Below are 26,620 nucleotides of genomic sequence, written 5' to 3'. Positions count from 1 at the left end.
CAAGCATGGAAAATTGTGCTAACTTGTGGGTTGTTTAAAAATCAAAACAAGCAACCAGTACAGGCCCATGCACACATAAGCCCAAATTCACAAAGGAGGTTCCAGTTGCATCGTGGTACAGAATAAATGCACGCCTTCCGTAAAAGGCACATTATAATTCATACCGGTACTTGAAAGTGTGATAATTCAAGAAGTCTGCATTGCCAATGACTTTTGTTCGATGGTATAATTGAAACCACCTTTTTAAATGAGGGCCCCATCTTACAAAGAGTCACGATTGATCCGATCAACCTCAAGTAAATGGAAATCCACCAATGTCATAATCTTTTCTTCAGGGAAATTCACTCAATGTCCTTTGAAAACAGAAGCATACTGAATTGTCCAGAAAAACAGTGAATGTATGAATATACATCATTTCTAGAAAATATTTTGAACAAACAAGTATTTTAGGTGTTGACATTGCAGGCTTTCCATAGTTGCAATTGATCGCATCAATCACAACTCTTTTGAAGACAGGGCCCAGGCCACGGTGAACATGTTTAATCACATTTTGGGGATGTAGGGCCTCTGAAGTCTGTGTTCTAGAAATACCAAGCAACACACAAACTAACATAAGGATGTGACAATAGCATGGGTGTTGGTTATTTTGCACTATGAACATCATTTCTCTCCAGATACCGGTACTTTTGATTATTCTATTTGATTCGTACTTACAGATGGGTGTTTCAGAAAATCAATCATGATGCAATATTGTTGAGACATTGAATTTAAGAAACAAGAAATAAATATGGTTCCTGTACAGCATAATTTCAATTTTCCTGATATAAATAAAATAAATTCCCTGATTGCAATGGAATATCCAATAAAGATATAATATAAAAGAGAGAAAATGAAAAAGAAAATGAACCCCTGACTAAAATACGACTAAAAAAATAAATGATACAAAAAAATAAGGAGTTTTAGTAAAACTGAACATCACATGTCTAGAGGATAAGTATTAAGTCAAATTTCGTGATTTTAGTCATGATCATTTTACAGGTAAATTGTACACAGGCTTTCAATCAATTGAACTTGGTATGATGGCTAATTTGGTTCCAGTCATTAATTGATTTTATGGCATGGCTAATACAATAAAGAGTCCTTTAATCTAGGGAAAATGTCCTAAAACGGGGCTTATGAAAAGATTACTGAGACAACACAATCAAACACAGAGAATAATAGCAATACAAATGTCATGATGGACAGGAGAGTAAAAAAAAAGCACAGTATTTGAGTAATAGTTTTCACATGAAGATACATGTACATTATACCACTTTACACAGCAACCTTCCCCAGTATTCTCTTTCACAAAGTCTGTCACCCTAGTCTTTTGACCAGACTCACCGGTTTCTCTTCAATTGTTTTTGTCTCTCATGATAGAATATATGCAATGACTGATCACAGACGATTTCCACTTTATTTCTTTGGAAATTTGTTGACTGTCAAATTTGGTAATATGTGAGGTTGAAAAATCTGTCTTGGTTTGTGCTTTGTTTGGACATATTCTTGTAAATCCAGAAACAAATGCAAGGTAGAGGGCCTACACGTATCCGCAAGGCAAATGTACAGAACCGTGCTCTCCATCAGTCATGAGAGAGCACATGCAATGCACAATAGCCGGACACAGTAAATCCCTACCAAATACGCTTTCCAGACAAGATACAGTTGAGATAAGCACCCTGAACTCTCAAGGTCAGCATCAATCCAAAAGTGGACCACGGATGGTTTCATGAAGTGCTTTGCGAGTGATTTTCATCAATTTGCTCTCGGCCAATTCAATGGAAAGGTTTCAGTAATTTTCAACAACTGCTCCTTAGGGACCTGATTCATGAAACTTGTTATTAATATCAGGTATAAAAGATTCAGTTATCCATTGGTCTTCCTGGCAAAGAGCAAATTTGTCACATAATTTGGTATTTGTCATTGACGTCAGGTCTTATGAAACAAGACACTTGTCTGGTCACATCTTGGTAGGTTCAACCATGTTCCTCTTGACTGACGAGATGAGTAGTTGATTAAGCAGCACCTGGGCCCTGTTGTACAAAGAGTTACAAATGATCTGATCAATCGCAACTATGGACGGCCAGCAATGCCAACATCTATTATGCATGTTTGTTCAAAATATTTTCTAGCTGTGATGTATATTCATGCATTCATTGTTTTTTTTTTGCATAAAAAGGACATTGTGCAAATTTTTCGTAGAAAAAATTATGACACTGATGGATTTCCATAGAGTTATGATTGATCGGATCAATCGTAACTCTTTGTACAACAGGGCCAAGGATTGGTCAGGTGGATGTCCCTTACAGCATGGTATCTCTTTCTTTCCATGAGATGAAGGGATAATATCTCAAGCAAGAGACAAGATGGTGGCTCAAGAACAGGGCGCATCCTATCCATTGAAGATGATCCTCTTTTCTTAAGAAATAGCCATGCATTGATCTCAAGGTCCGGATGAAAGTGCACAATGACTACATCAGCGGGTAATGTCACGTTCAGTTATACAGAGAGCTACACGTTTAGATGTGTTCATCTCGGCTCCAAGAGAATCGTCTTTGTCAGAGTACTTCATGAACAGAGGCAGCATAATCGTGTCATTGAATGATCTTTACATATTAAGTCAATCTGCACAGAGTTTTTGAATGAGGCAGCAGTCGCGATGGAAAGAGGCAGGACTGTTGGTGGAATCACAAGGGACGGGGGTTGGACATAGGAAAGGAGGGTTGTAGAGGGACAAAAGAGGTTCAGTTTAAACATACAATACAGGGCGTGAAACAGGATTACATCAACTGGAATGAATGTTAAATAACAATTAGTTGCTTGGGCCAAGACATAATATAATGAAGAAAAAAAACTGGTATGAACAATGAAAGAAATTACTTAAATACAACGTTCATACAATGGAAGGTAGATATACTTAAAGGGATTGAATAAAAACGCCAAATTTGATTAAGCTGCCGTGGGGTTTCTTCCCAAAACTTTCACTCTAAATTAATCAGATAGCTTGCATATATATGGAAGAAAGTCTCAGACATTTTACAATCATGATTCCAAACAAATTGCAGAGTCCAGCTCTTGAGATATCAATGCACATATGATCAGAATTTATTGATAAATAATCATTAAACTGGGACTATTGCATACCAGAGAGGAACATTTTCTGAGAAAGAGGGAAAGGGGGGGTGCAAGACCTCGGTCTCCACATGTAGGTGTGGAGACTCTGATGATCATACACATAGGAAAGAGCAGCATGCTTCCAATATATAGAAGGGCATGGGTACACGGGAGGGGGATGGAGGAAGGGGGGGAGGGAGGGGTAGGGGAGGGGGATGGAAGGCCAGCGTTAGTTTAGATAGTGGTCTACTCCTGAGAAAGCACATGACCCTGCTCCGTACTTGGACATGAGTTTCATGGTCTCGGTCACATGACATAGGGCAAGCTCCAGAGGCGGGTGCTTGGGCATGTTCTGTGATTCTGTTAAAAAAAAAAAAAGAACAATTACAAACAAGACATATTAACTTAGTGAACAGAGAAGGCCTAAGTATTAAATTTCAGAGAAGAAGCAACTAACATTAAAATGAGAAAGACCCATGTACAATATCACGGGCATGTAAACTTAAAATAAGAGCCACTTTAACCCTAAACAGACTGGGCTATTTCGACGCCTAAGAAAATTGGCACGCGCGTTTCCCATGGCATTATCTACAAAACTATAATATCAAATTCTGCGAAAAATCTCATTGCTCATTAACTATGCTTATTTATGCGTAAAATCATAAGTTTGCTCTAATTAATAAAATAATGCCCCTAAAATGCTAATTTTTGTTTCACACACTCTAGATAGGCATCTGATCAAATTCATTTTTCAAAAATGTCAACATCACAATTACTTTCCTATGTATTCTATTTTTTTCTAAATTTCTTATGTATTTCTTGCTTTTCGAATTTTTTTTTAAATTGTTTTTTCAATGGCCGTCTCACCTGCATCACGCAGTTCATTACAGCAGCAGTGCTGACTTTGAAAACTACTCTAACTCGCACAAGATGTTCAATGATACATGGTTACTATTATGTCCACTTTTTATGAACTAGACCAATAAACTTACAGAGATATGATGGTTATTCAACAAAAAAACCCAACATGGCCAAAGTTCATTGACCTTACATGACCTTTGACCTTGATCATGTGACCTGAAACTCGCACAGGATGTTCAGTGATACTTGATTACTCTTATGTCCAAGTTTCATGAATCAGATCCATAAACTTTCAAAGTTATGATGGTAATTCAACAGATACACCCAATTCGGCCAATGTTCATTGATCTTTGACCTTGGTCATGTGACCTGAAATGCGCACAGGATGTTCAGTGATGCTTGATTACTCTTATGTCCAAGTTTCATGAACTAGACCAATATACTTTTAAAGTTATGATGGTAATTCAACAGATACCCCCCAATTCGGCCAAAGTTCATTGACCCTAAATGACCTTTGACCTTAATCATGAGACCTGAAACTTGCACAAAATGTTCAGTGATGCTTGATTACTATCATGTCCAAGTTTCATGAATCAGATCCATAAACTTTCAAAGTTATGATGGGAATTCAACAGATACCCCCAATTCGGCCAAAGTTCATTGACCCTAAATGACCTTTGACCTTGGTCATGTGACATAAAACTCATGCAGGATGTTCAGTGATACTTGATTAACCTTATGTCCAAGTTTCATGAACTAGGTCTATATACTTTCTAAGTTATGACGTCATTTCAAAAACTTAACCTCAGGTTAAGATTTTGATGTTGATTCCTCCAACATGGTCTAAGTTCATTGACCCTAAATGACCTTTGACCTTGGTCATGTGACATAAAACTCATGCAGGATGTTCAGTGATACTTGATTAACCTTATGTCCAAGTTTCATGAACATGGTCTATATACTTTCTAAGTTATGACGTCATTTCAAAAACTTAACCTCAGGTTAAGATTTTGATGTTGATTCCTCCAACATGGTCTAAGTTCATTGACCCTAAATGACCTTTGACCTTGGTCATGTGACATGAAACTCTGATAGGATGTTCAGTAATACTTGATTAACCTTATGGCCAAGTTTCATGAACTAGGTCCATATACTTTCTAAGTTATGATGTCATTTCAAAAACTCAACCTCAGGTTAAGATTTGATGTTGACGCTGCCGCCGCCGTCGGAAAAGCGGCGCCTATAGTCTCACTCTGCTATGCAGGTGAGAAAAAAACAAGATAAACTAACTTGATTTTAAGCAGTAAAAGGAAAATAATGATTTTTGAAATGAAATAAAACATTTTATGAATTTGGGCTAAAAACACTATTTGCATTGGATTCGTACACAAATTCATGTTTTTGAGTAATTTTAGGTATGCATACACTTACGAAATGTTGCGTAATTTCGGAACTGCATACCCGACGCTTTCAAAAAATTTCGAGGGGCGGATTCATCGCGAAAAATGTCCGGTCTTCTTAGGGTTAAAACTCATTAAGGAAGCACCTCAACTTTAAACTGTATCTCCTGAAACTTACCCATCCCTTTCAGATAATTTACATTATTCTTGAGTGCAAAGATGTAGTAAATGCATCTGATTTTGATTGTGTGGAAATATTCTTATTATAGTACTTCATCTCAAGTATTAATTCATTTCAACTCACTCAGTCAAATCCTGAAATTCCATATCAATAACGACCAGTTCTTAATAAACAGGATGTTATGAGAGTATTCTTGTTTCCACAACATAATCATCCTTTTACAATGAAAATTCTAAAAGGGTTCATTATCTACAAGGAACATCAATACAAGTTCTGTTCCATTTACGATGCAGTCTGCAGCAGAAGACGTACAATGTTAACTTCTAATATGGATGTCTATTATAATTATTAATTGGTATACATCCATATTGCAGTCTACTTTCTTGGGAAATTGTGATCTTTCCCTTTTTATCTCAACATGTTTTTACTTAAATAGGAGTCATGAATGATTTGAGAAGAATTTATTTTGGTACAGCAGAGCAGAAATAGAGTATAGTGAAATCCTTAGACACATCAACATAATCTTTTTTGTGTACAAAAGTAATGGCAAAAATTCAACAAACCCATTAAGTCAAATTAAGAATGTAATTAAATGAAATCATCACATAAAAGTGATTTTAGGTCCTTAAAATTTACTTCAGCTCTTTATGAAAACTTTTTTCCTTTACTGCAATGATAAAATGACTTACCTAATATGGCACTATTTAATGCGGCACAGACTGGTTCTCGTAATAATGGATCTAGCTGATACCCTTTTTCACTATTCCATGGGTCTGCATAGGCTAACAAACTAAATGCCTCCTGAAACAAAAAAAAAAGAAATAAGTGTCATATTTTAGAGAAATCAAACATGTAACTTGGATAAGGAATGGATGCATTTGAAGAAAACATTACAATATGAATGAGAGGTGTTTGCCTATTTTGTAACCAATCAGTTCTGAGAACTTAGTATCATAGATTTGAGCACCAAGAAGTCCTCACATCATATCATCCTTGATAGAATCATGAAGAACATGGAAAGGTTGATAATAAAAAAGTTATCCACCTTTCACATGGATAATCTGTTCTTACCCGTAAAGCGTTGGCATTGGTTTCGTTCTTGCCGTTCTCCCTGGTGATTTTGTCGTAGAAGCACTGAAGTTCCCGACCAAATTTGAGCATATGTTCAATTGCTGAATGGCTCCCTCCACAGAGCTGACGGACGGGTGGTAACGATGTACCTTCTGCACAAGATGATGATAGAAATAATTTACAATACATTTCAGGTATCGGTGGAATGTTACATTTATTGTTATCCCCTGGAAATTGACTTCAAGCCTTCAAATTTCCATTACAAAAGCATTTCAGGTACTATCAGTAGAATTTTACACTTAATGTTATCCCTTGAAAATTGACATCCACCATTTCTCTACAGTTGCTTGCTCTTACAAGGACTGGCTAACTTCTGTCTAAACTCCATAGTAACGACAAAATAATGCCCATTCAACTGCATAGACCATATTTAATATATGTGCGCTCTTATTACACTATACATTCTAGACATACATAATGCCGCTTCTTTGGGATTTTTTTTATATTTGCTGTTGGCATCAGATTTTTGTGAGAAATCATGACTGCTCAACTACTACTTCAGAACAACTGAGACATATGAAAGCTTATATGCTTTTCACACTGCACATATTTTCCTTAACCCCAGGAAATTGGTGGGGCTGAGGGGGGTCTGAACTCCACCAATTTCCTGTGGTTAAGCTTAGCCCACTTCGGTTTCACACTACGTTCTAGCAATGTGGGCTAGCACGTTCAATAGTATGGTACTATCTGGCCCTCCAAAAAAATCAGGGTTAGCCGGTTCATTGCAGTGCAAGCACCACAATCGTGGTGCTACAAGATGCAGTGTGAAACGAAATCGGGCTATGGAAAAGTGGGGCTAAGCATTAGCCAACCACAGAAATTGAAATTGCATGTTAATCATGCTCTGTGTGATTCAATATTCATGAGCTGTGCAATAGTCCAGGGTTGAGGTGTTAACCCTGGTTAAGCAAATAGTATGGGGTTAAAGATAGTCTGGGGTCAAGGATAGTATGGGGTTAAGGAAGTGCAGTGTGAAAAGCATAATAATGTCCTATGCATAGTATTTTCAAGAAGAATCCAACCCAGAAGAAATATTTCAAATTTTGAATGAAACAAGAAATCAAAGATGCAAACAGACAACAGTTTGTAGAAAAAATGCCCTAACTTTCTTATTCCTTGTCCTTTTGTTTCAAGCTTTCAATATTTTGTTTTCTCCATTTTGAAAGCCACATAAATCACTTTAATACAAGGAGATTCCCCTACCACATGCATATTGTCCTATGCTTACCATATGTCAAATGCACATTGCCCTATGCATATTGTCTTGTATATTTCCCTGTACACATTCCTATGCCAATTGTCCTATGCCTATTGCCCACCATTCTATGCACACTGTCTTATGCTTCCCGACTGTACCCTTCAGACAATACTAACCTAGTTCATCTGTTTCCATATCTTCTGTGGGTGGGCACACACCATTGACTGATGATGATGATGATAATGCCTTGCCGTTTGTCACAGCATGTCCATTACTACTATTTCCGTTAGTGTGAACACCATTGGTTTCATGACAGTCTACATCCATGTCTATATCTGAATCCGGGTTTATTATCCTCGAGGAACCGTTCATGACACTACCGTTCGTGGTGAGGTTGAGGGCGTTCATGGTTGAGGTCATTGCAGTGTTTGTGGTCAGTCCGTCTTGCTGTTGCTGCTGCTGTTGTTGCTGCTGTTGCTGTTGTAAGTTCTTAGGACTCTTTGGTGATATAGGTTTGGAAGTGTTGAGGAGACTACTCCCATGCCTGCCGCCGCTGCTACTACTACTACTACTACTTGTGCTACCTCCTGGTATTCCTGAATGATGCATCTGTAGAGGGTCCGTAGCCAACGGTGATGATATACTGAGATGAGGGGAGGATGAGGAAGGAGCGGCGCTATCACGATGAGGGCTCATGGCCGGACTTGCGTGTCTACTACTCGACCGTGACGACCGCGAGCTACGTGGCTCGCTGCGGGGAGGCCGTATCTCGCTCTCTGTCCCACTCACAATCTCCACAAACTGGCGGCATTTGAGCATGAATTCCAGATTGGGGTTTTGTTGTAGTAAATTTGGATAGAGTCTCTGGGTTGTAGCTATTGCTTCACCCATGCAACCTGCTAATACTAATCTTTGAAGTTCTGAAAGGTAAAAAAAGATCATAGTGTTACTCAATATATAATATATGTATAATATGTATATCCAGTTATCATAATTTCAATTTCAGTAGGCCTACATTCTATAATGTGTAATTGCGGTAAAGAAGTTATGAAGTGATGAAGTGACGAATGAACAGTTTTTATTTATAATATACATATTCCCATGAATATGTCTACATCACATTGCATATGGAAAATTCAAAATAATAAATTGCCAAGTGAGAAGAAATTACATATCACTGATATATGTGCAGTACTGCACATAAGTGCTATCAAATATATATTGCAGATGATCTTAAGTGTTTACGAGTTACAGCATCTTGTTTATCTTGGCCTTGTGCGACGATTGAATAAAGTACCATACTAATTACATTTTCAAAGGGCATAAGATATATAAGATTATATTTTCTTGTTTTTATAAAATTAATTTGATAATTTCTTTTCAGTCATTGACTACCCATTTATTTTCACAAACTTCAATGTTCATCCAACAAAACTATGCATCATCAAAAATGCACCAGGGTATTTCTTTTGTGGGAAAACACAAACAATCGATCACCATGGTAACCTGATAATGAAACCTCACAGCATACAATAATAAATGAAACGGAGGTAATCAGTTGGAATGAGGGATAAAAACTGAGAATGGTTATTTATACCCCTGAGGAAAACTACTAGCAAAGGAAAATACTGTGTGTTTTCATTAGACATCTTGTCAGAAAAGGACACAACCACCAGCATATGGATTCACTGGGAACTTATTCACATAAACCATATTTAAAATGTCAAGTACTAAAAAAACTTGTGCATGGGAACTAATACATCCATCTTATCTGTTTATTCATCCATCCGTCCGTTTTTTCTGCCTGTCTGCCTTTCTATCAAACTATCTGCATGTATCTAAGTATTATCATTTATTTCGAACTTATTTTCTACCTATAAATCAGTTTTCCTATCAAATTATCCATCCATTATCTATTTACATCAAACTACATCCATCTATTTGTCTGTCTGATTTATCTATTTATCTATCTATCTATCTATCTATCTATCTATCTGTCTGTCTGTCTGTCTGTCTGTCTGTCTGTCTGTCTGTCTGTCTGTCTGTCTGTCTGTCTGTCCGTCTGTCTGTCTGACTATCTCTCTATCTATCTATCTATCTATCTATCTATCTGGCTGTCTATCGATCTATCTATCTATCTTATCATTATTATTCATGCTTATACTGTACATGCAAAGGTCCAATATCATTTCCTCTCCATACGTAAACCATTAAATGTCTATGTGCACAAATTTGGTTTGTCCTTCAATGTCATGCTAATATAACATCATACATGTCAATCAAAATAACGAATGACTCATCTTAGACATGCATGTAGATATCCACACAGGACTGAAATGATGACTGTATAGTGTTTAAGAGGACAATACAACAACAATATTTAGACACACAAAGGATTTTTAAAAAAGTACAGTTAAACAGAGGGAAAAAATAAATTAGAGGCTGGAGAGAAGAGGAAGAACAGGCATAGGGGCATGTGATGCAGAGATGGGTGCAAGATACGAGGGAGAACTAAGGAGTAGTAAGAACAAAGAATTACAGACATGGAAGTGTTCTTAAGGCCAATTCCACTTAAACAAGTCAATTAGAATAATGCTAAATCTAATAAAAATCAAATTGAATGTACAATAACAAAGTAATATGATTTTTAAATATTGCTTATTTTCATAAAACAGTTCAACATAGGTTGTATGCAAATGAGTGAACTGAGGTCACACTCACATGTTTTTAACCCCCCCCCCTTGTTTTTCCTTGTAAATGTAAAATATGGTTGACTCTATCGTTATAATCTGGATTCTGGAATTGCCACTATTGCATCTCAGCAAATCAATATTCAAATCTACACCCAAAAAATAGGTGTTTGACATTTCCAGCTCACTTTTGTGTTGCAAATTCGTTTTTGTTTAAGCTAAAGTCTGGATTATCGTAACTTCCTTTTTTTTTAAATTATGTTATTGGAATGTTTAGTATTACGATTATTGACTTTTTTGTATCATCATATCAATTTGTTGTTGGGATGGATTTGACCTTTAACTGTTCACTATATATCAACACTGAACATGCAGTTTTACAAGACAACATCAACAGCAAGATTAGCAGGTGGCGAATAAGGAAACCAAACTCACTTTGCCTGTTTTTAATTGACATGACTTCTTCAGCTATTGTTTGTCTTGTACTCCGAGCAAAGCTCTCGGCTGTTTGACTGTAACCATGGTGAACTAAATACGTTGACACAATTCTTTAAATGAGAAAGAAATAGAAAAAAAAAAAATGCTCAACAGATTGTAACATATTTATCAAGCAAATATACATTTGAAGTATCTACATAGTCGAGCACTTTAATATGAATATCATTGAAAGTACTATATAAGATGTAATTTATTATCATATCTTCACAAAAAAAAGTCCTATCAATATCAACTTTACTATGCAGGGCTCTCTGATATGAGAAAGACAAGTGGGACAGATTATTCATTAGATACAGTACACAAATAACAAGCATCATTGAGACTACTTTCACTGTGTCCATTTCTTTCATTTGGCGCTGGCCAGCTTTTACACCCTGGACAAATTTTTTTTTTTTGCATAATCCGATAAATAATACTTGGAGCATCCATCAATTAATAAACTTCATTCATAATTATCAAGAAACAATTTACCAGCTTTCCCCCAGGGTGTAAAATCTTGATTGATATGCACATGGACGAACAAATATATTCATTTTTAATAAATATACGCACATAGCGCCAGTTCTAAAAGAACTTCACTGGTTGCTCGTGGTGGAGCGGATAAAATTCAAGATTTTTTGGCTTACATGGAAAATTGTTAATGGTTGTGCTCCTCATTATTTTAACGATCTTATCTCCGAATATGGTTGACAATTTGTAGAGTCAAATACTCATTTGGTGAAAAGCTTTTGCTCATAGTGCTCCAACTTAACACCCCCCCCCTTCTGTGTAATAATTCCCTTCGCGCCTCTAAATAAGAAACTAGAGAGAAGGTACACTCTAAATGCTATATATTATCATTATTAAGTGTTTGGTACTTCAAATCGGAAAAACAGCATTAAACATTGACATAGTGAAGCTTTTCAATGTGCACTATTTAACTGAAATCCCATGAATGAACAGAACACTTGAACAAAACAATATGTCAGCATGTCCGTTTTAATGCTATTTTCCAATATTTTTTTCTCCATAAAAGACGTTGTGCGAACCTGTGTAGCACTGATTGCCATTCCCCTTGGTCATCTGGTACTGGATAATTCTCTATTGTTGTCTTCGTCTTCATCCTCATTTCCTGCTTAGAAGAAATAGCATCATCATTAAAAATAACTTGATAATCTTGTTCACCTGACAAAATTAAAGGTATAAGAATATAGTTGAAGCAAACTGCTATCTCATGAGAAAGACTTTAAAATCAAGGTTTAATTCATCACAGATCTAGACCTTGTATGTTAACATGAACTTATCTTTGTGAAATCATGAAATCTAATAACTGAAAACTGACAACACTTATTATCAGTATCACTAACACAGTGTATTACTACTGCTTAGAAAAACACCAACATTTGATGGGAATCCATGGTTATTTTGCTCATTTCTCAGCAATAACACATTTTCTTCCAGAGCCATTCAGCACATTAATACATACAAACACTTTGGTGATCATTTTACTGGATTCTATTCAAACTAGTTTTTAGATTGTGACCTGAGCTGGCTTTTCCTTTTAAAGGACAGTGGATTCACCTAAATGTTTAATTTGGGGTTACCAAAAGAATATGATAAATTGAGCATATAAAACGAGTGAATCTTATATTAATATGAGACCTCAAATTAAGCGTAATTCCTCTGGTAATTACTACTTTTAAAAGCAAATGATTTTCAAGTATAAAAAATAAAAAGTTAACTCTACATTTCTACTGATTTTATTAACAAAGCTTAATGAAGCATCTAATTTCTGATAATTTATCTATTCAACATCATAGATTGGGCATTTAAATTTAGATTTGTTCTTTGTTACTCAAGGACTGGTCATATATAATTCATGAAGTTTGATGGAAATCTAATTTCCCATGATAGGATCAGCAAGATACATATTTTGATAAATAATAAATTTATTTCTAAGATTCACATAATTCAATATATCCAGAAACTATCCCATGAGGTCGCTAAATTTCATGGATACATTCAAGGCAGCGTATATTGTTGGTCATAATAATAGTGATATACCTGCATGAGGTCTTCTATATTGAACACAAATGGGCTCTGACCAAAGTTTGTATCAACGATTTCACCAGGCGTCTGAAGGCCTACGGTTGGATACAAGTTGCTCTGTATAAAAAAAGAAGGAAAGACAAAGTGAACTATAATGAATATATAAACAATGAAGGCATTAGAAAGACTTGATGAACAATTAAACTAAACAACAATAACAACAAAATGGAGAAAAAAGAGAGTAAGGGGAAAAATACACAGAATATTAAAAAATATTACTGGAATTCAAATATAGAATAAAATAAACAAGAAATAAGTATACATTGAGTACAGTAAGTAGGATGTTTCCACTCAAAAGAATGAAAGGGTGGAACAGGATGCCTCTAAATGATCTATTTTTTCCTCTCAAGAAAAAAATGTGGCTGTTGGTTTGCATGACCCCGTGCTGCAGAAAGGTAAGCCAATTAAAAATGAAACTAAAATCAACATGAAAAATGAATCAGCAAAGCAATCCATACATGGATAGAAACAGCCACAGATATGTTACAATTCCTGATTCACAATATTGCGTTTGTACTCAGTGTATCGTCACTCGTATTCCATGATGGAACTGCCAGCTGATTTCCATCCGACAAGAATTCCTATTCAACATTCATAGACAAATAGGCTTGGCAATGATCAAACTGTTGAAAAAGACCAAAAGTATCGCAACTTCGCAAGGATACACATACAGAACAAAACATAAAATGCTGTTCTATCCCCTTCTTTGCTTAATAGCTGTTGCCACAGAATGTCTATTGTGCCTGGTGGACTAACTCACACAGCCAGCTGTATGCATGAGTCACAAGAAGGGAACACACAATGCCACGCACTTCAATAATAAATTACAGCCTCCCTGAGCTTAACTATGTGTCAACTTTTAAACACATATGCTGTTTGTTCTATTCATGAAAATTGTTATCACCTACCATTTACAGAAATGATAGGGGATATCATTAAGTGCCTGAAACTCCAAACAAAAGCTTACCCCCCAAAGGGAAAATGGATATTTTTTTTAATCGTGAGGATTTTTAAATTCGATTAAATTTCGATTTCTGTAACATTACCAGGAACATTACTGCTTATACATGTAGGCCTATAGGAGCCAATATCAATCCATTGGGGCAACCTGTCTGTGTCTCTGAGCCCTGGGTAACAGGATCCACATTTTCCCCCTCCCCCTTCCCTATTGTGCTTCTCTATCAACTCTTTGCATTTTACATGTACATTGCCATTTTACTGACTTGTTATATAAGAATCAGAAAATAATTGAATATAATTGTTAGCCTGGCAATGAAGTAATTTTCAGACTGAGAATTCATTAAGGACATCAAGGACATTAAGAACATTAAGGAAATTAGTATTTGGCAATGAAGGCAGAGTTCGCTACAGGAATACTTAATAGTCAATAATTTGTTAATTTTCTTCACTTTTTTTGCAAATATGCTATATGTAGAATAAATGTTCAAATAATAAATCATTTTCCATTAAATAATTTAATTGTTTGATTTTCTTTTTAACTGCATGTTATGTTAAAATACTATCTTCAAAAGTGTAAAATTCAAATCTGATTGGATAAAAATACTTATCTTTAACATTAACTATGATAATTCAAGATTATTTCTTCTCTAAAGTAATCAGATAAATTATCTAATGAAGAATACACATTACAATTTCACAAAGTTATTTATTCAAGTAAATATTGTTCTCTACTGTTCCTTTTTATGTATTTGTCCAATACAAAAATTAACTCACATGTCATAGTACAAACCACAACAGAATTTAAAAAGAAGTCGTTGTAAATTGGCTAATTGAGATAGTCATTTGATTAAAGTGGCCATGAAAAAAGCATCATAAACACTTATGAGTGCTCTTTGAATCCTGCTTTGCAATTTAAACATTTAACATAATGAAAAATGAAATATCGTTCATAACAGAAAGTGAGAAAAATGTGAATTGATGTTTGGGGGAAACAACTACCACAAAAAAATAACTTTCACTTTGCATAGTTATTTTCTACATCTGGTCATGAAGCATTTTCATAACAATAATTATTTCAAGGGAAGCTCTGATATGAAAATCAACTTTGACATCAAGTTATTTACAAAAGCAGAAAAATTAAATATACATGTATCTATTTCTTTTGTTCCTTACAAGTTTCTCCCAATAATCCATATTATTTTAAATGAAATAAATTGCACAAACTTTTAAATTGTTCATGAAGGATGAATTATAGAAGCCTTTAGGATATTGCAAGATATGTACTTAAAGCACTGTTACCTTTCAAAAAAAGAAGAAAAGAGAAGAGAATGGCAGTATTTGTACGAAAGAACATAATAGAAAATGTAGCTATGATGAAAAAAACCTAAAAAGACCTAACAAATGTCCTTACAAAGTTAAAGTACAATACAAACTCATAACCTTAATAATTTTTTGAACTTATTTTTTTTTCAAAGTTAAACAGACAAATTTATGACATGTGGAATTTGAAAATATTTTTTTTTCTTGTCCCTGTGACCCTACTTAATTCAGGAGGGGGGGTGTAACCTAATAACCTATTAAACTTTAAAAAAAAATCTAAGCTTTGTCATACCATGTCTATACAGAGATAATACCTTATAATGAGCATGTGCTTTTGCTACTGGTACTGAATGTTTTGTGAATCATAAATGTAGGATACACCTCTGGCATGTTGGATTATATTCATGATCACACTCTGCTCTTTGTAGGGATAACCACACACCTTAAAGAATAAATAATAGAAAATGTAGCTATGATGAAAAAAACTGGTTTAAAAATGTTCTAATATTCATGTTTTTATTTTAAGTCATGTTTGTGTCATCAATTACAATCACTCGATAAGGAGACCTTGCTATTCACGATTCTACATCTATGTTTAAAGGCCATCGCACACCTTACAACTGTTCTGCGACTCGATTTTGGAACAAATCGCATTTTGCTAATTTTCTGAAAATGTAAATGAAAAGTCTCTTTTTAATTGACGTTCAAATTTACTGTAAGAATATTAATATAACCATTTTTGGATGAATGCAATCCTTTAATTTGGAGTAAAGGTCAAATTAGTTTCAAATTGTAACTAATCATACGATTGTATGACATTGTTACGACTAGATATTCAATTTGCTTTCATTCTAATAAGGACGACAGCATAGTCACAAATTTGAACATAAGTTTTTGTACAATGATTTAGAACATTACACAGTAAGATATTCCATTCTCAATATCAGCATCAAATTCTACCTCGTTTTATTTCGAAATCGGGTCGCAGACCAGTCGTCAGGTGTGCGATGGCCTCAGTTTTCATGAGAGGAGACAGACAGGACGGAAAAGCAAATCAGAAACGTATTCCATCAATAATAAGTCTGGTAGAAGGAGTTATATAAAGAAATGTAAGATATAAAGTGATAAGCAGAATCATATTGTGCTATAACATATTTTGCAACTATCTGAGTGAAGGTCCTTTATTAGCATAATACCTTGGTCACATTTGATCTACGGCGGCCGTACGGCGAGTCGACAACAGCCGTTTTACTAATTTCAATTCAAACCACCTATATGTAGTTGGTACAACAAATATTAAAACGGCTGTTTTCGACTCGCCGTACGGCCGCCGTAGGGCAAATGTGACCATGGTATAATTCATCCCCCTAGTTCCATATCATACAATAGGGGGAGCATTACACTGCAAAACAAAATAATTGTCAAGGTTCTGCTACTATATTTCAAATACTTGTGTATTGTCAATTTTACATGAATCTTGTATACCGTACCTGAGTCAAAACAAATTCTTCATGTTGACATGTTATCACCATTTTGTTGTTCTGTACATACTTGCACATTGCATCTACAGTGCATTTACTTGTGTGTAAACCGGTGACAAACAAATTTCCTTTATGGAAATAACGTCATTCAATTCAATATAAACCTATTTGTACATGTACAGCACATAAAATCCATTTAACTAGAGTACCTGATGTCATAACGAGCATTTTTCATTTTGCTGAAGAATGATGGTAGTTTGTACACGGTAAATACCACTCTATACCAAGGCTTGTCTTTATGGGCATGGCCATTTCTGAAAAATTAACCCTCATTTAATTTATAGACTCATTGCCGCATGGGAGCTTATCCTGGCTAGATATATATTGCAATAGACTAGTGCTAAGGAAAATCAATGTATTCTATTTTACCAACTATGACGAAGATACTGAGGGATATGATATATTGTATTGGATTAAGCCTTGCTAGAATGATGGGGTATCACATAACTCACTGCTTGTCTAGCCGTGGTAGGCAGACACTCATACTCTAGCCTTAATCAAATTGTTTTTCCTACGAATTGCATCAAATGGAGTGATTTTCGTTAAATTAACTTATATTTAGGATTGACAAAATATGTATATTGAGGAGAAATATGTGACATGTATGAGGAGGGATATCTGAACTGTTTATTTTAAAGCATTTTCCAACATATGACAACAGAAGCATAATATTTTTATCATGAAATTTAGACTTATTTTGTAATTTTTGTTCCCATTTTTTTTCTTTAGAATATTCGTTATATTTTATCGTTTTAAGTGGCAGAGGATGTAATTGAGTAAAAGAAAAAAAATTCCTCCAATTAAACAGTTTCATATACTGCAAAAATTCAGGTATAACACATACCTTACTTAAAAAAACATATGTGGAATAACAGCTGGAATGCAGACTAATACGAGGCTTGTTGACAATATTTTTGAGCTATGTTCAAGTGAGGGAGTGATGTAGGGCTCAGCAGGTAATACATTCTAATACATCATGTCTGATCATGGGGGAATGGTTATGACTGTATTATAAGCCTCGGTCTACACCGTGAGAAACTGTGTATACATCATGCTTGCTGTTGTGAGTACAGGATGTCTTGTTACATTTAGAAAAGACAGTTTTCACAACCACTACACAGATGCTTTCTGGAACATTTATTTCAAAAACCCTTAATGACAATGACAAAGCAGTCTTTGTCCAAAATCGGTTTATCAAAAAAGCAGTGTCGTCTGTGCCTCTGGACAAACAACATACTTGCAAACTTTTTGTAAGCTCAGAATTTTACGACCATCAGCTGTCCCGGTCAACTAGTTTTGACAAAGACCTCTAAGCCGTCCATTATGGTTTGATGGGCATTTTCAATAGATTTACCATGTCGTAGATTCTGTCCTTGCTCAATTGCAAAAGCTCAATAATAATATTGCACTAGTGGTCCATCACTAGAATCATTTCAATCAAGGGCTATATGATTCCTTCACCATCAATCATGGCACTCTTAAATATATAGGCCTATATATGTATATAAATATATATATCTATAATTTCCCTTTAACAAATTGTGAAAGCATTTTTGTGGACCACTGGAATGTTATTCAATTTCCAAAAGCAGTTGCATTATTTTCACTAGATTGGTGGGAGGGGGTAAATGAACTTTCTGAAATCTGAGGGGCACTTGAAAGCACTTTTAAAAATGTCTCGCTCTCTGTTCTTCATGTAGCAACATGTCCTTGCTTGCGTTCCAGACGTTTCAATATTGATTACTTTTACTGCCCACGATTTTAGGAAGCCATGCACTATGTTCTAACTTAGGCCTCTCCCTTGCTTGCTCTTAGAGGAGTAGATTCCTTATCTTGCATCAAATGCATGTAAAAAATTATGAAGGTCATGCATCATAAAAGTAAACTCCTATCACTTCAATGTGAGCGGCAACATGGAAAAGTCTCATCATGGCCATGATTATATCAAATGAAAACAAGATGAATGTTCACCTGCTCAGCTCAATGTTTGTATCCTATCTTTCTGAAGGTCAATGAACCGCTATCATCCTGTTCAATTCAAGCATACTCAATCGAATGGGGGAGAACTGTCAGTTCTAGTTTGGTTTGACCTCTGAAGTTATAAACACATGCGGGGGAAATCAGGGTGCAACAATTTCTGAACAGCCCCCTCCTCCTCCATTAAGTCCTCTCTGAACACAATCAACAACATAAGAGCTTCGTTTAGGCCTACATGGCATGCAGGAAGAAGGGTGCAACGGCACTTCTTGCCCCAAACAGCCCTCTCTTAAACAGCCTTCCCTTTCAGAAGTCCCCTCCGAACACAATCAACATCATGAGGGTTTTACTGACACGGGCTTCCTCAAGGGAAATTCAATTGGGTAGGGAAGAGCTGGATACCCTCATCAGTGACTCACACCACAGACTCTTCCTCACTTTCAGAGCAAGGTTACTCAATGTTTGAAGTGCAGGAGACTGGGCCAGGGTACAGGGTCATTCAAATCATGAACTGGGGAGCTGTTTCAAGAATCAATGTCATTTTCACTGAAAATTGTCTCAGCTATTGCGAATCTTTGCATCTGATTGGCTGGAGGCAGATTCGTCAGTGAAAATCACTATCAAGATGGTTCATGAAATGCTTCCCAGTGATATCAACAGCTGCTCTCATCATTTTGTTCAATTACAATACTGAATGACTGATCCATCATACTATTCCCTCACTATAAAATCTACATAAGGTTTCCATTACACTTTCGGTAATGTCTATTTTAATTCCTTTTTTTATAATTAGTAATTCAAACCTTGAAATATAAAGCGTGTATATCAATAAGGATATTCTTACCCTCTATGAAATTAGAAAAAAAAGACTCATTTTACTTTTTACCCCCTCCCCATCTCCTGAACAAATGTGCAGAAATAAAAGTATTCAAATGTGACCTTGTATCCTATAAAATCCCCTATCACATAAATAAGAAATGATCATACTTACAGGTAGATCTGTGAATGCAATACCTGCATCAAGATAAAGAGATAACACATTATATAGTCAGAACATGGTTACATAATTAAAAAAAAATCAGAGAATTGACCCTTAATATATTATCCAAAACTGCAAACACTCTACTGATATATTAATCATACTTAATATGCACTAAATATTGTGTAGAGTATTTAAGTTTTAAGCCATACATATTGGACTAATATGTTACATTGGTAATAAACAAAAGAGAATTTATGCATAAAAAATACTAATACATGAACATGTTCTTCAATGCAACTTAAAGGACAAGTCCATCCTAACAGAAACTTGATTTGAATACAAAGAGAAAAATTCAACAAGCACAACACTGAAAATTTCATCAAAATCGGATGTAAAATAAGAAAGTTATGGCATTTTAAAGTTTCGCTTATTTTCAACAAAATAGTTATATGAACGAGCCAGTTACATCCAAATGAGAGAGTTGATGACATCACTCACTCACTATTTCTTTTGTATTTTATTATATGAAATATGAAATATTTTGATTTTCTCGTCATTGTCATGTAAAATTAAGTTTCATTCCTCCCTAAACACGTGGAATTCCATTATTTTAACATTTTGTGCTTCAGGCAAGGAGGTCCTAATTGTCAAATTCGTAAAAATTGAAATATTGTATAATTCAAACAATAAAAAACAAAAGAAATAGTGAGTGAGTGACATCATCGACTCTCTCATTTGGATGTAACTGGCTCGTTCATATACTATTTTGTTGAAAATAAGCGAAACTTTGAAATGTCATAACTTTCTTATTTTACATCCGATTTTGATGAAATTTTCAGCATTGTGCTTGTCATTTTTTTTTCTATTGATTCAAATCAACATTTTTCTGAGGTGGACTTGACCTTTAAATGCATATGTGAGCTTTTACTACAAGTATGCTATGTATTCCATTGACTTCTGTTTGACAACATCTGGAAATTCATGTATATATCTAATGCCAAACGAAATACATGAAAACAACATGTTTTCATCAATCTTGTATCATGAAATGAAAGCACGTTGTGGTAACAGCTGAAATCAACTCCATTAGCATACATGCAAACTAAAACCAAAACAAATCTGTTTTCATATTGAGAAGAAGCAGCTTCCAAATTGGCATTTACCCAAACATAGTTATGTTCTATGATAGAAAATGTAATAAACAAATGCTATTATGTCACAAGTGTGTAGAATCGAATGTACATGGGTCATCCATCATGTTTGAATGAAGGTCATAAAAGTTACATGGCGAATATGGGGAATCCCCAATTGTCCCAAAAAATTTCCCTGTTCAAACGTTGCACAAATCGACTTCTATTTATTTTCATGGCGTACATGGAGATTACAACTCCACACAACTCAACTTGATGCTTTCCTCACAATGTGCATTCCGAACCCATCAATGCCATGCCAAGGGAGTGATGAACAATAGCAGTACATGCCAAACATGTCGCTGACATTCCACTGAACTAAGAACCGATTATGATCAATAATATTTTTTCAGAATCACCCTTGATTAATTATCATGTCTGAACGGGGCCCTTCTACACTCTATCATCATGGGACCCTACAATCTTGATCTAACCCATGACACTTCACACCTAAGCATCTCAGGGGTCATTACCCTCGGGTCTTTAATACCAACCTGGGCCTCGTCTTACAAAGAGTTGCAATTTATCCAATCAATCACAACTATGGATGGCCAGCAATGTCAACATCTATTATGCATGTTTGTTCAAAATATTTTCTAGCTATGATGTATATTCATGCATTCATCGCTTCTTGAAAATTTACTATTTCTCTTTGTTTACAAAGGACATTGTTCAAATTTCCTGCAGAATAAATTATGTCCCTGATGGATTTCCATAGAGTTACGATTGATTGGATCAATCGTCAATTTGTAACACAGGGGCCCTGGGGAGTGTTTCCTGAAGAGTTTTTTCAGTGATTTTCATTGACTAATTTGCTTTTAGCCAATGAGATGCAAGGATTTCCAGAAGCGTATGAGAATAGGCAGTACACGAAATGCTCCCTCATGATGACATGCTTATGCTTTCAAGAAGTCCAATATTCGTTTTAGTCCATCACATTTAACTGATTCGCATCAAGACATGTATACTCAAATGCAAGCGGACAAGGCTATGAAACACACCCGTTGAGAGTAGTTTCAAGCCAAGATATGTTTTTTTTGTATCAAGGGGTCCTTTACACCGCCTGCCAACTAGAGGAATCTACAGTCTTGCAGTCATGACACTGCACATCTAAATATCTTGAGGTCATTACACTAGGGTCTTGTGTGAAGGAATCGAGTATGGATATGTTTACAAACCGGAATACATCAGCACGTTCAGATACATGTACGTGAACAAATCAAATTCGCTTATCCTGTTTGGTTGGTTTAGATTGCAATTAACTACTTTCTTTGTAAAGGAAATAAAGCCTTATTAAATGGCACTTGTCTCTTCATATCGCTTGTATTGATGTAAAATGGCTAGGCCTATATTTTATTGCATTGCAATAGCTACTGATTGCTTCAAAGAACAGGTAGACTTAAGCTAAAATTTCAGGCTTCCCATTTTCTGTCATCATTCTGAAAATTGAGATCGAGTATCTGAGATTGAAATTCCATATTTGTTCTGGACATACTTAGAATCAACCCAGCTGGATTAATCAATCATCTTTCCACAATATTTTCTCTCAAATCGTTTTCATTCTCCTCCTTTTATCCAACCATAAACTTCAATTCAAAGAAGCATTTTATTCTCTGCACTACATTATTTTTCACACTACATTAATCATTTTTCTCACCTAGGTGCACTCCGTTTTTTGTGTAAAAACAAGTGTTGTCAACAAGATTCACTCCGCATCCTACAACGTCACCCGTTGTAAACGTTGGACCGTAAGGTTGTCCGTTCCCTGCAGAGTTGAATGTATGTCCGTTGTCGCCGTGGTAACCATAAGAGTGCTTGTCCCAGCCTGGAAGAAAATCGAGATGAAAAGACAGGGAAAAGAATTCTAAGATGCATGTTATTTTTACATTCTCTATCATTGCACAAAATATCAGACTAAACTCTTTGAATCATACACAAAAATATTAATTATTCATCAATAATAATTACTAAAACTACTGAATAAAAATTAAGATTTGACAGTGTAATAACATTTCCAATGACATGAACATTTTTTTTCCAACTCTTTTCTCTATCTGTGTTCTTCCTATATGCTTACCCTCATATAAATCTATCCCAAGTTCCCAACCAAAATAGATACAGATTATAATACCATCAAACAAACATAAGATTCATCTCCATGGAAACAGAAGGACAATTACAATCAGACTATCATTCTTCCTTCCAATGTACATAATTTTGCCGAGTCATTTTGGTCCATCTTGAAGATCACAAAAATCAATCAAATCAGTCTAAACCCTCAACCAGAGATATTACGACATGTGAAATTACTTTCGAAGAGGAGCATCAATCTATATAGGTTTTGACATTAACCTATTGTTTTGATCAAACTGCAACTGTACACGAATCAAGAATACATGTAGAATACTAGTATGAACATAAAGAACAAAACAAAAACACAATGTCTTGCTGGTCAGAAATTTCATACCTGGCAGTTTGCTCATATTATTTCCAAACTCCTCTGTGGACAATCCTATGCCCATATATCTGCAATAAACAAAACAAACAAACAAATGAAAAAGATTTAAAGTTTTTGGTATTTATATAAACAAAATAACATACTTGCCTGTACATGTGCATTTGATACAGATTATAGATGTTAAAGAGTAACACAAATAAATAAAATGAGGAAAGAAATACAGTCATGGAACAATATTCATTTTTAATCATATGAGACATGGGTGACATGTCTAATAATGTCCCCATAGTTTTCATTTATGACACTGATAACTGCAATAAATTTCTCAAATTTTCATGATGTAGTCAGACATTTGATATTCATGTTTCTGCCTGATTAAAGCCTTTCATTCCAATTTCATGCGCTGCGGAAATGAAATAAATTGGCATAGAGTAAGGACGGGCTAAATATAAACAATTTCTATTTTAAAATCAATTCTTGTCAGTTAACAATGATTATCATTTGAAACGTTAAATTAAAGAATGATATAGGCAAATTTTCAACCAAACATTTGTAATCATATTCTTCTTAAAAAAAGTTATTTTGAATTTGAAGAAAAAAAGTAATAAGATTATGAGATTGCGAGGAGGTAAGGAGTTACATTAAAGGGAAAAATTGTTTACAGAAAAAAATTCCCATTCCACACATTTACAGGTACATCCTTTTATTTATTTATGACCAATGATTTTTTTCATAGACCTCTATATCCTTTGTTCTTTTTAGAATATCATATACATATATGAATTGAATGGAATATCCTAATCCTTTTTCCACCAATTTTTTCCTTTTTTTTCAAATGTTAATTTTATTGTAGTCCCTTTTCATACACCTTATATGGATATACATATATCAAGGGGGTGATTCACAAAAATTTAAGTATGACTTGAGTCGCACTTAAATTTGCATGTGGTAAAAAAAGGCATAACCACATTAGACAGATCATGCGAAGAGGATGCGCACTACTGCATATTGATCAATAAGATTGCATTTCACATATCAAGTCACACTTAAATCTTTGTGAAATGCCCCCCTGGAGTTTATATGTCTGACTGAAATTCTCCACGATCATAATTCCTTTACAGACTTTCCCTGGACCAACCTGACTGTGACTGCACATTAAGTATATCTCACGTGCAAGCAAACGCATAAATGCACTTGAGTGACGCATAATCCATTAAACACGTCAATAAGAACAGAGCATCTGCCGAAACATGTAATTTGGTTGTTAGAGGATTTCTGTGTTTAGGAGGTACTCAATAAAATAATGCAGGTTGTTCTTTGAGGATGCAATGATTGATTGTGATCGTCTGACTACATTCATGACTTCTGACTGGCACAAGTACAGTAAATAATCATTCTTCTAATGTACATGGATGTTGACAATATTCCTTTATGGGTAAGACATATCTCTAGCAATCCACTCTTTCAAAGACATATGAAAAAATATTTCAACTGAAGTTAAATTTTGCTGTAAAAAACTAATTTAACTTCTTATGAATGCAATAACAAATTTAATTAGGACTCTTTTCCAATGGTTGGGGAAGGGGGCTGGGGACCGGGGTGAAGGGGTCCTACTTCACAACTTCAATCACAACAGGATACCATGGACCTATTACAAAGGTCCATGATACAAATCATGTTTGCATTCATACCTATTTATGGGAAAAATCATTTATTTCACATAATTTTAGTTCCATGTTAAACCTACAATTTTCATTAACACTGTAGAGGGAGATCTTTGAACACAAGGACAACCTTCTTCAATAAGAATGGAAATAATTACATTGGTTAATAATCAGTACAACAAGATTAAATGGAAGCAGTAGATATTTTTGCCTTTTAATCAAGCAAATAGAGTCATGGAGATACATTTACACATGAGATCTAATGACTAAGGCTTAAGGCTTAAGCTACAATAAACCCTATACCTCTTGCCAATAGCAAACAGGAAATTTACAATGTAAGGTCGAAGGGCAGATTGTTTCGTCGTCCACGTGGAACCACAAGATCTTCCATTATTTGTAATACAAGCCTTCTGAACAAAGAAATGACAGTCAAACAAATGATTTTGAACTTCTGCCCTCTATCTGTAATAACATGCACGATTTTAACACATAGCCTACAAACATCCTGATTCAGCAACAATTCACATCAAAGACATGACAAAGCATCTTTTTTGGACAGATTTTTATATTTAAATTTTGACCAACCCACACTTATGCACATTTCACAAGTTATTGAAGAGTCATACATTTTATAAAAACAACCAAGAAATTTACTGCACAAAAATGCAATACTTTTGAAGAGGAAAATGTTACAGATGGAAGCAACAGTACTTCATATTGCAATTTGAAACATTCTTGCAAATTGGAAAAAAAAACAGCATTAGAGTAAAAGCATTCCAACAAAAAAAATGTGACACTGTACTCGTCTCAATGAAAAAGGGTGGGTGGAGACTGGAGAGCAAAGAAAGAAAATGAAGTGCCAGAAATATTTATTCAACATGTCATTTTGCTTCCAATGTGTAATTTGAAATGAATAATCACGATTCTGCAGGCCATGACATGAACTTAAATATATCTCTATCAAAATCTCTATTCACTTATTTTCATACATCTCAGAAACAGAGCTCTAGTCTAAAATCAAGATAAAGAAAGGATACCAATATTAGAGACAAGGTAATTGAAGAAAAGAGAATTGACATTGACAAAATTGGCAACAAGTACAAGAACCAAAAACATGTAAAGGATCCATGCCATGAGCAATTTTGTGAACTTATGTATGTCTGACACACTTTTACACAAGTTCCATCTAAACCCTCAAATAATTTTTAAGCTTTCAGTATTTCTATAAATATAGGTATGACAAAATAATATTCAATTTCTTTCTCAGCCATACACAGCCAAAGGGTGAAGAAAGAATAGGAGTAAACAAATCTGGTATCCTGACCGGG

General features: G+C 35.0%; 1 protein-coding gene across 2 annotated transcripts in view; it reads right to left on the bottom strand.

Annotated features, from left to right (window-relative positions):
* Positions 1-2,242: 2,242 nt before the first annotated feature.
* LOC121407730 (ran-binding protein 9-like) overlaps positions 2,243-26,620 on the bottom strand; it is a 75,504-nt gene continuing 51,126 nt past the window's right edge. The window contains exons 3-12 of one of the 2 annotated variants that reach the window (XM_041598924.1): positions 23,638-23,696; positions 22,828-22,995; positions 19,990-20,012; positions 13,156-13,257; positions 12,141-12,226; positions 11,050-11,162; positions 8,101-8,844; positions 6,667-6,818; positions 6,285-6,396; positions 2,243-3,513 (exon numbers count right to left, since the gene is read on the bottom strand). In XM_041598924.1, coding sequence (XP_041454858.1) covers positions 3,383-3,513; positions 6,285-6,396; positions 6,667-6,818; positions 8,101-8,844; positions 11,050-11,162; positions 12,141-12,226; positions 13,156-13,257; positions 19,990-20,012; positions 22,828-22,995; positions 23,638-23,696 — 1,690 coding nt within the window. In that variant the 3' untranslated portion in view covers positions 2,243-3,382. The remainder of the gene's footprint in view (positions 3,514-6,284; positions 6,397-6,666; positions 6,819-8,100; positions 8,845-11,049; positions 11,163-12,140; positions 12,227-13,155; positions 13,258-19,989; positions 20,013-22,827; positions 22,996-23,637; positions 23,697-26,620) is intronic. The other variant, XM_041598925.1, reaches the window with a different exon arrangement.

The sequence above is a fragment of the Lytechinus variegatus genome, chromosome 2 (genome assembly GCF_018143015.1).
Source record: "Lytechinus variegatus isolate NC3 chromosome 2, Lvar_3.0, whole genome shotgun sequence".
Lineage (NCBI taxonomy): Eukaryota > Metazoa > Echinodermata > Echinoidea > Temnopleuroida > Toxopneustidae > Lytechinus > Lytechinus variegatus.
This window is presented reverse-complemented; position numbering and strand designations above follow the sequence as displayed.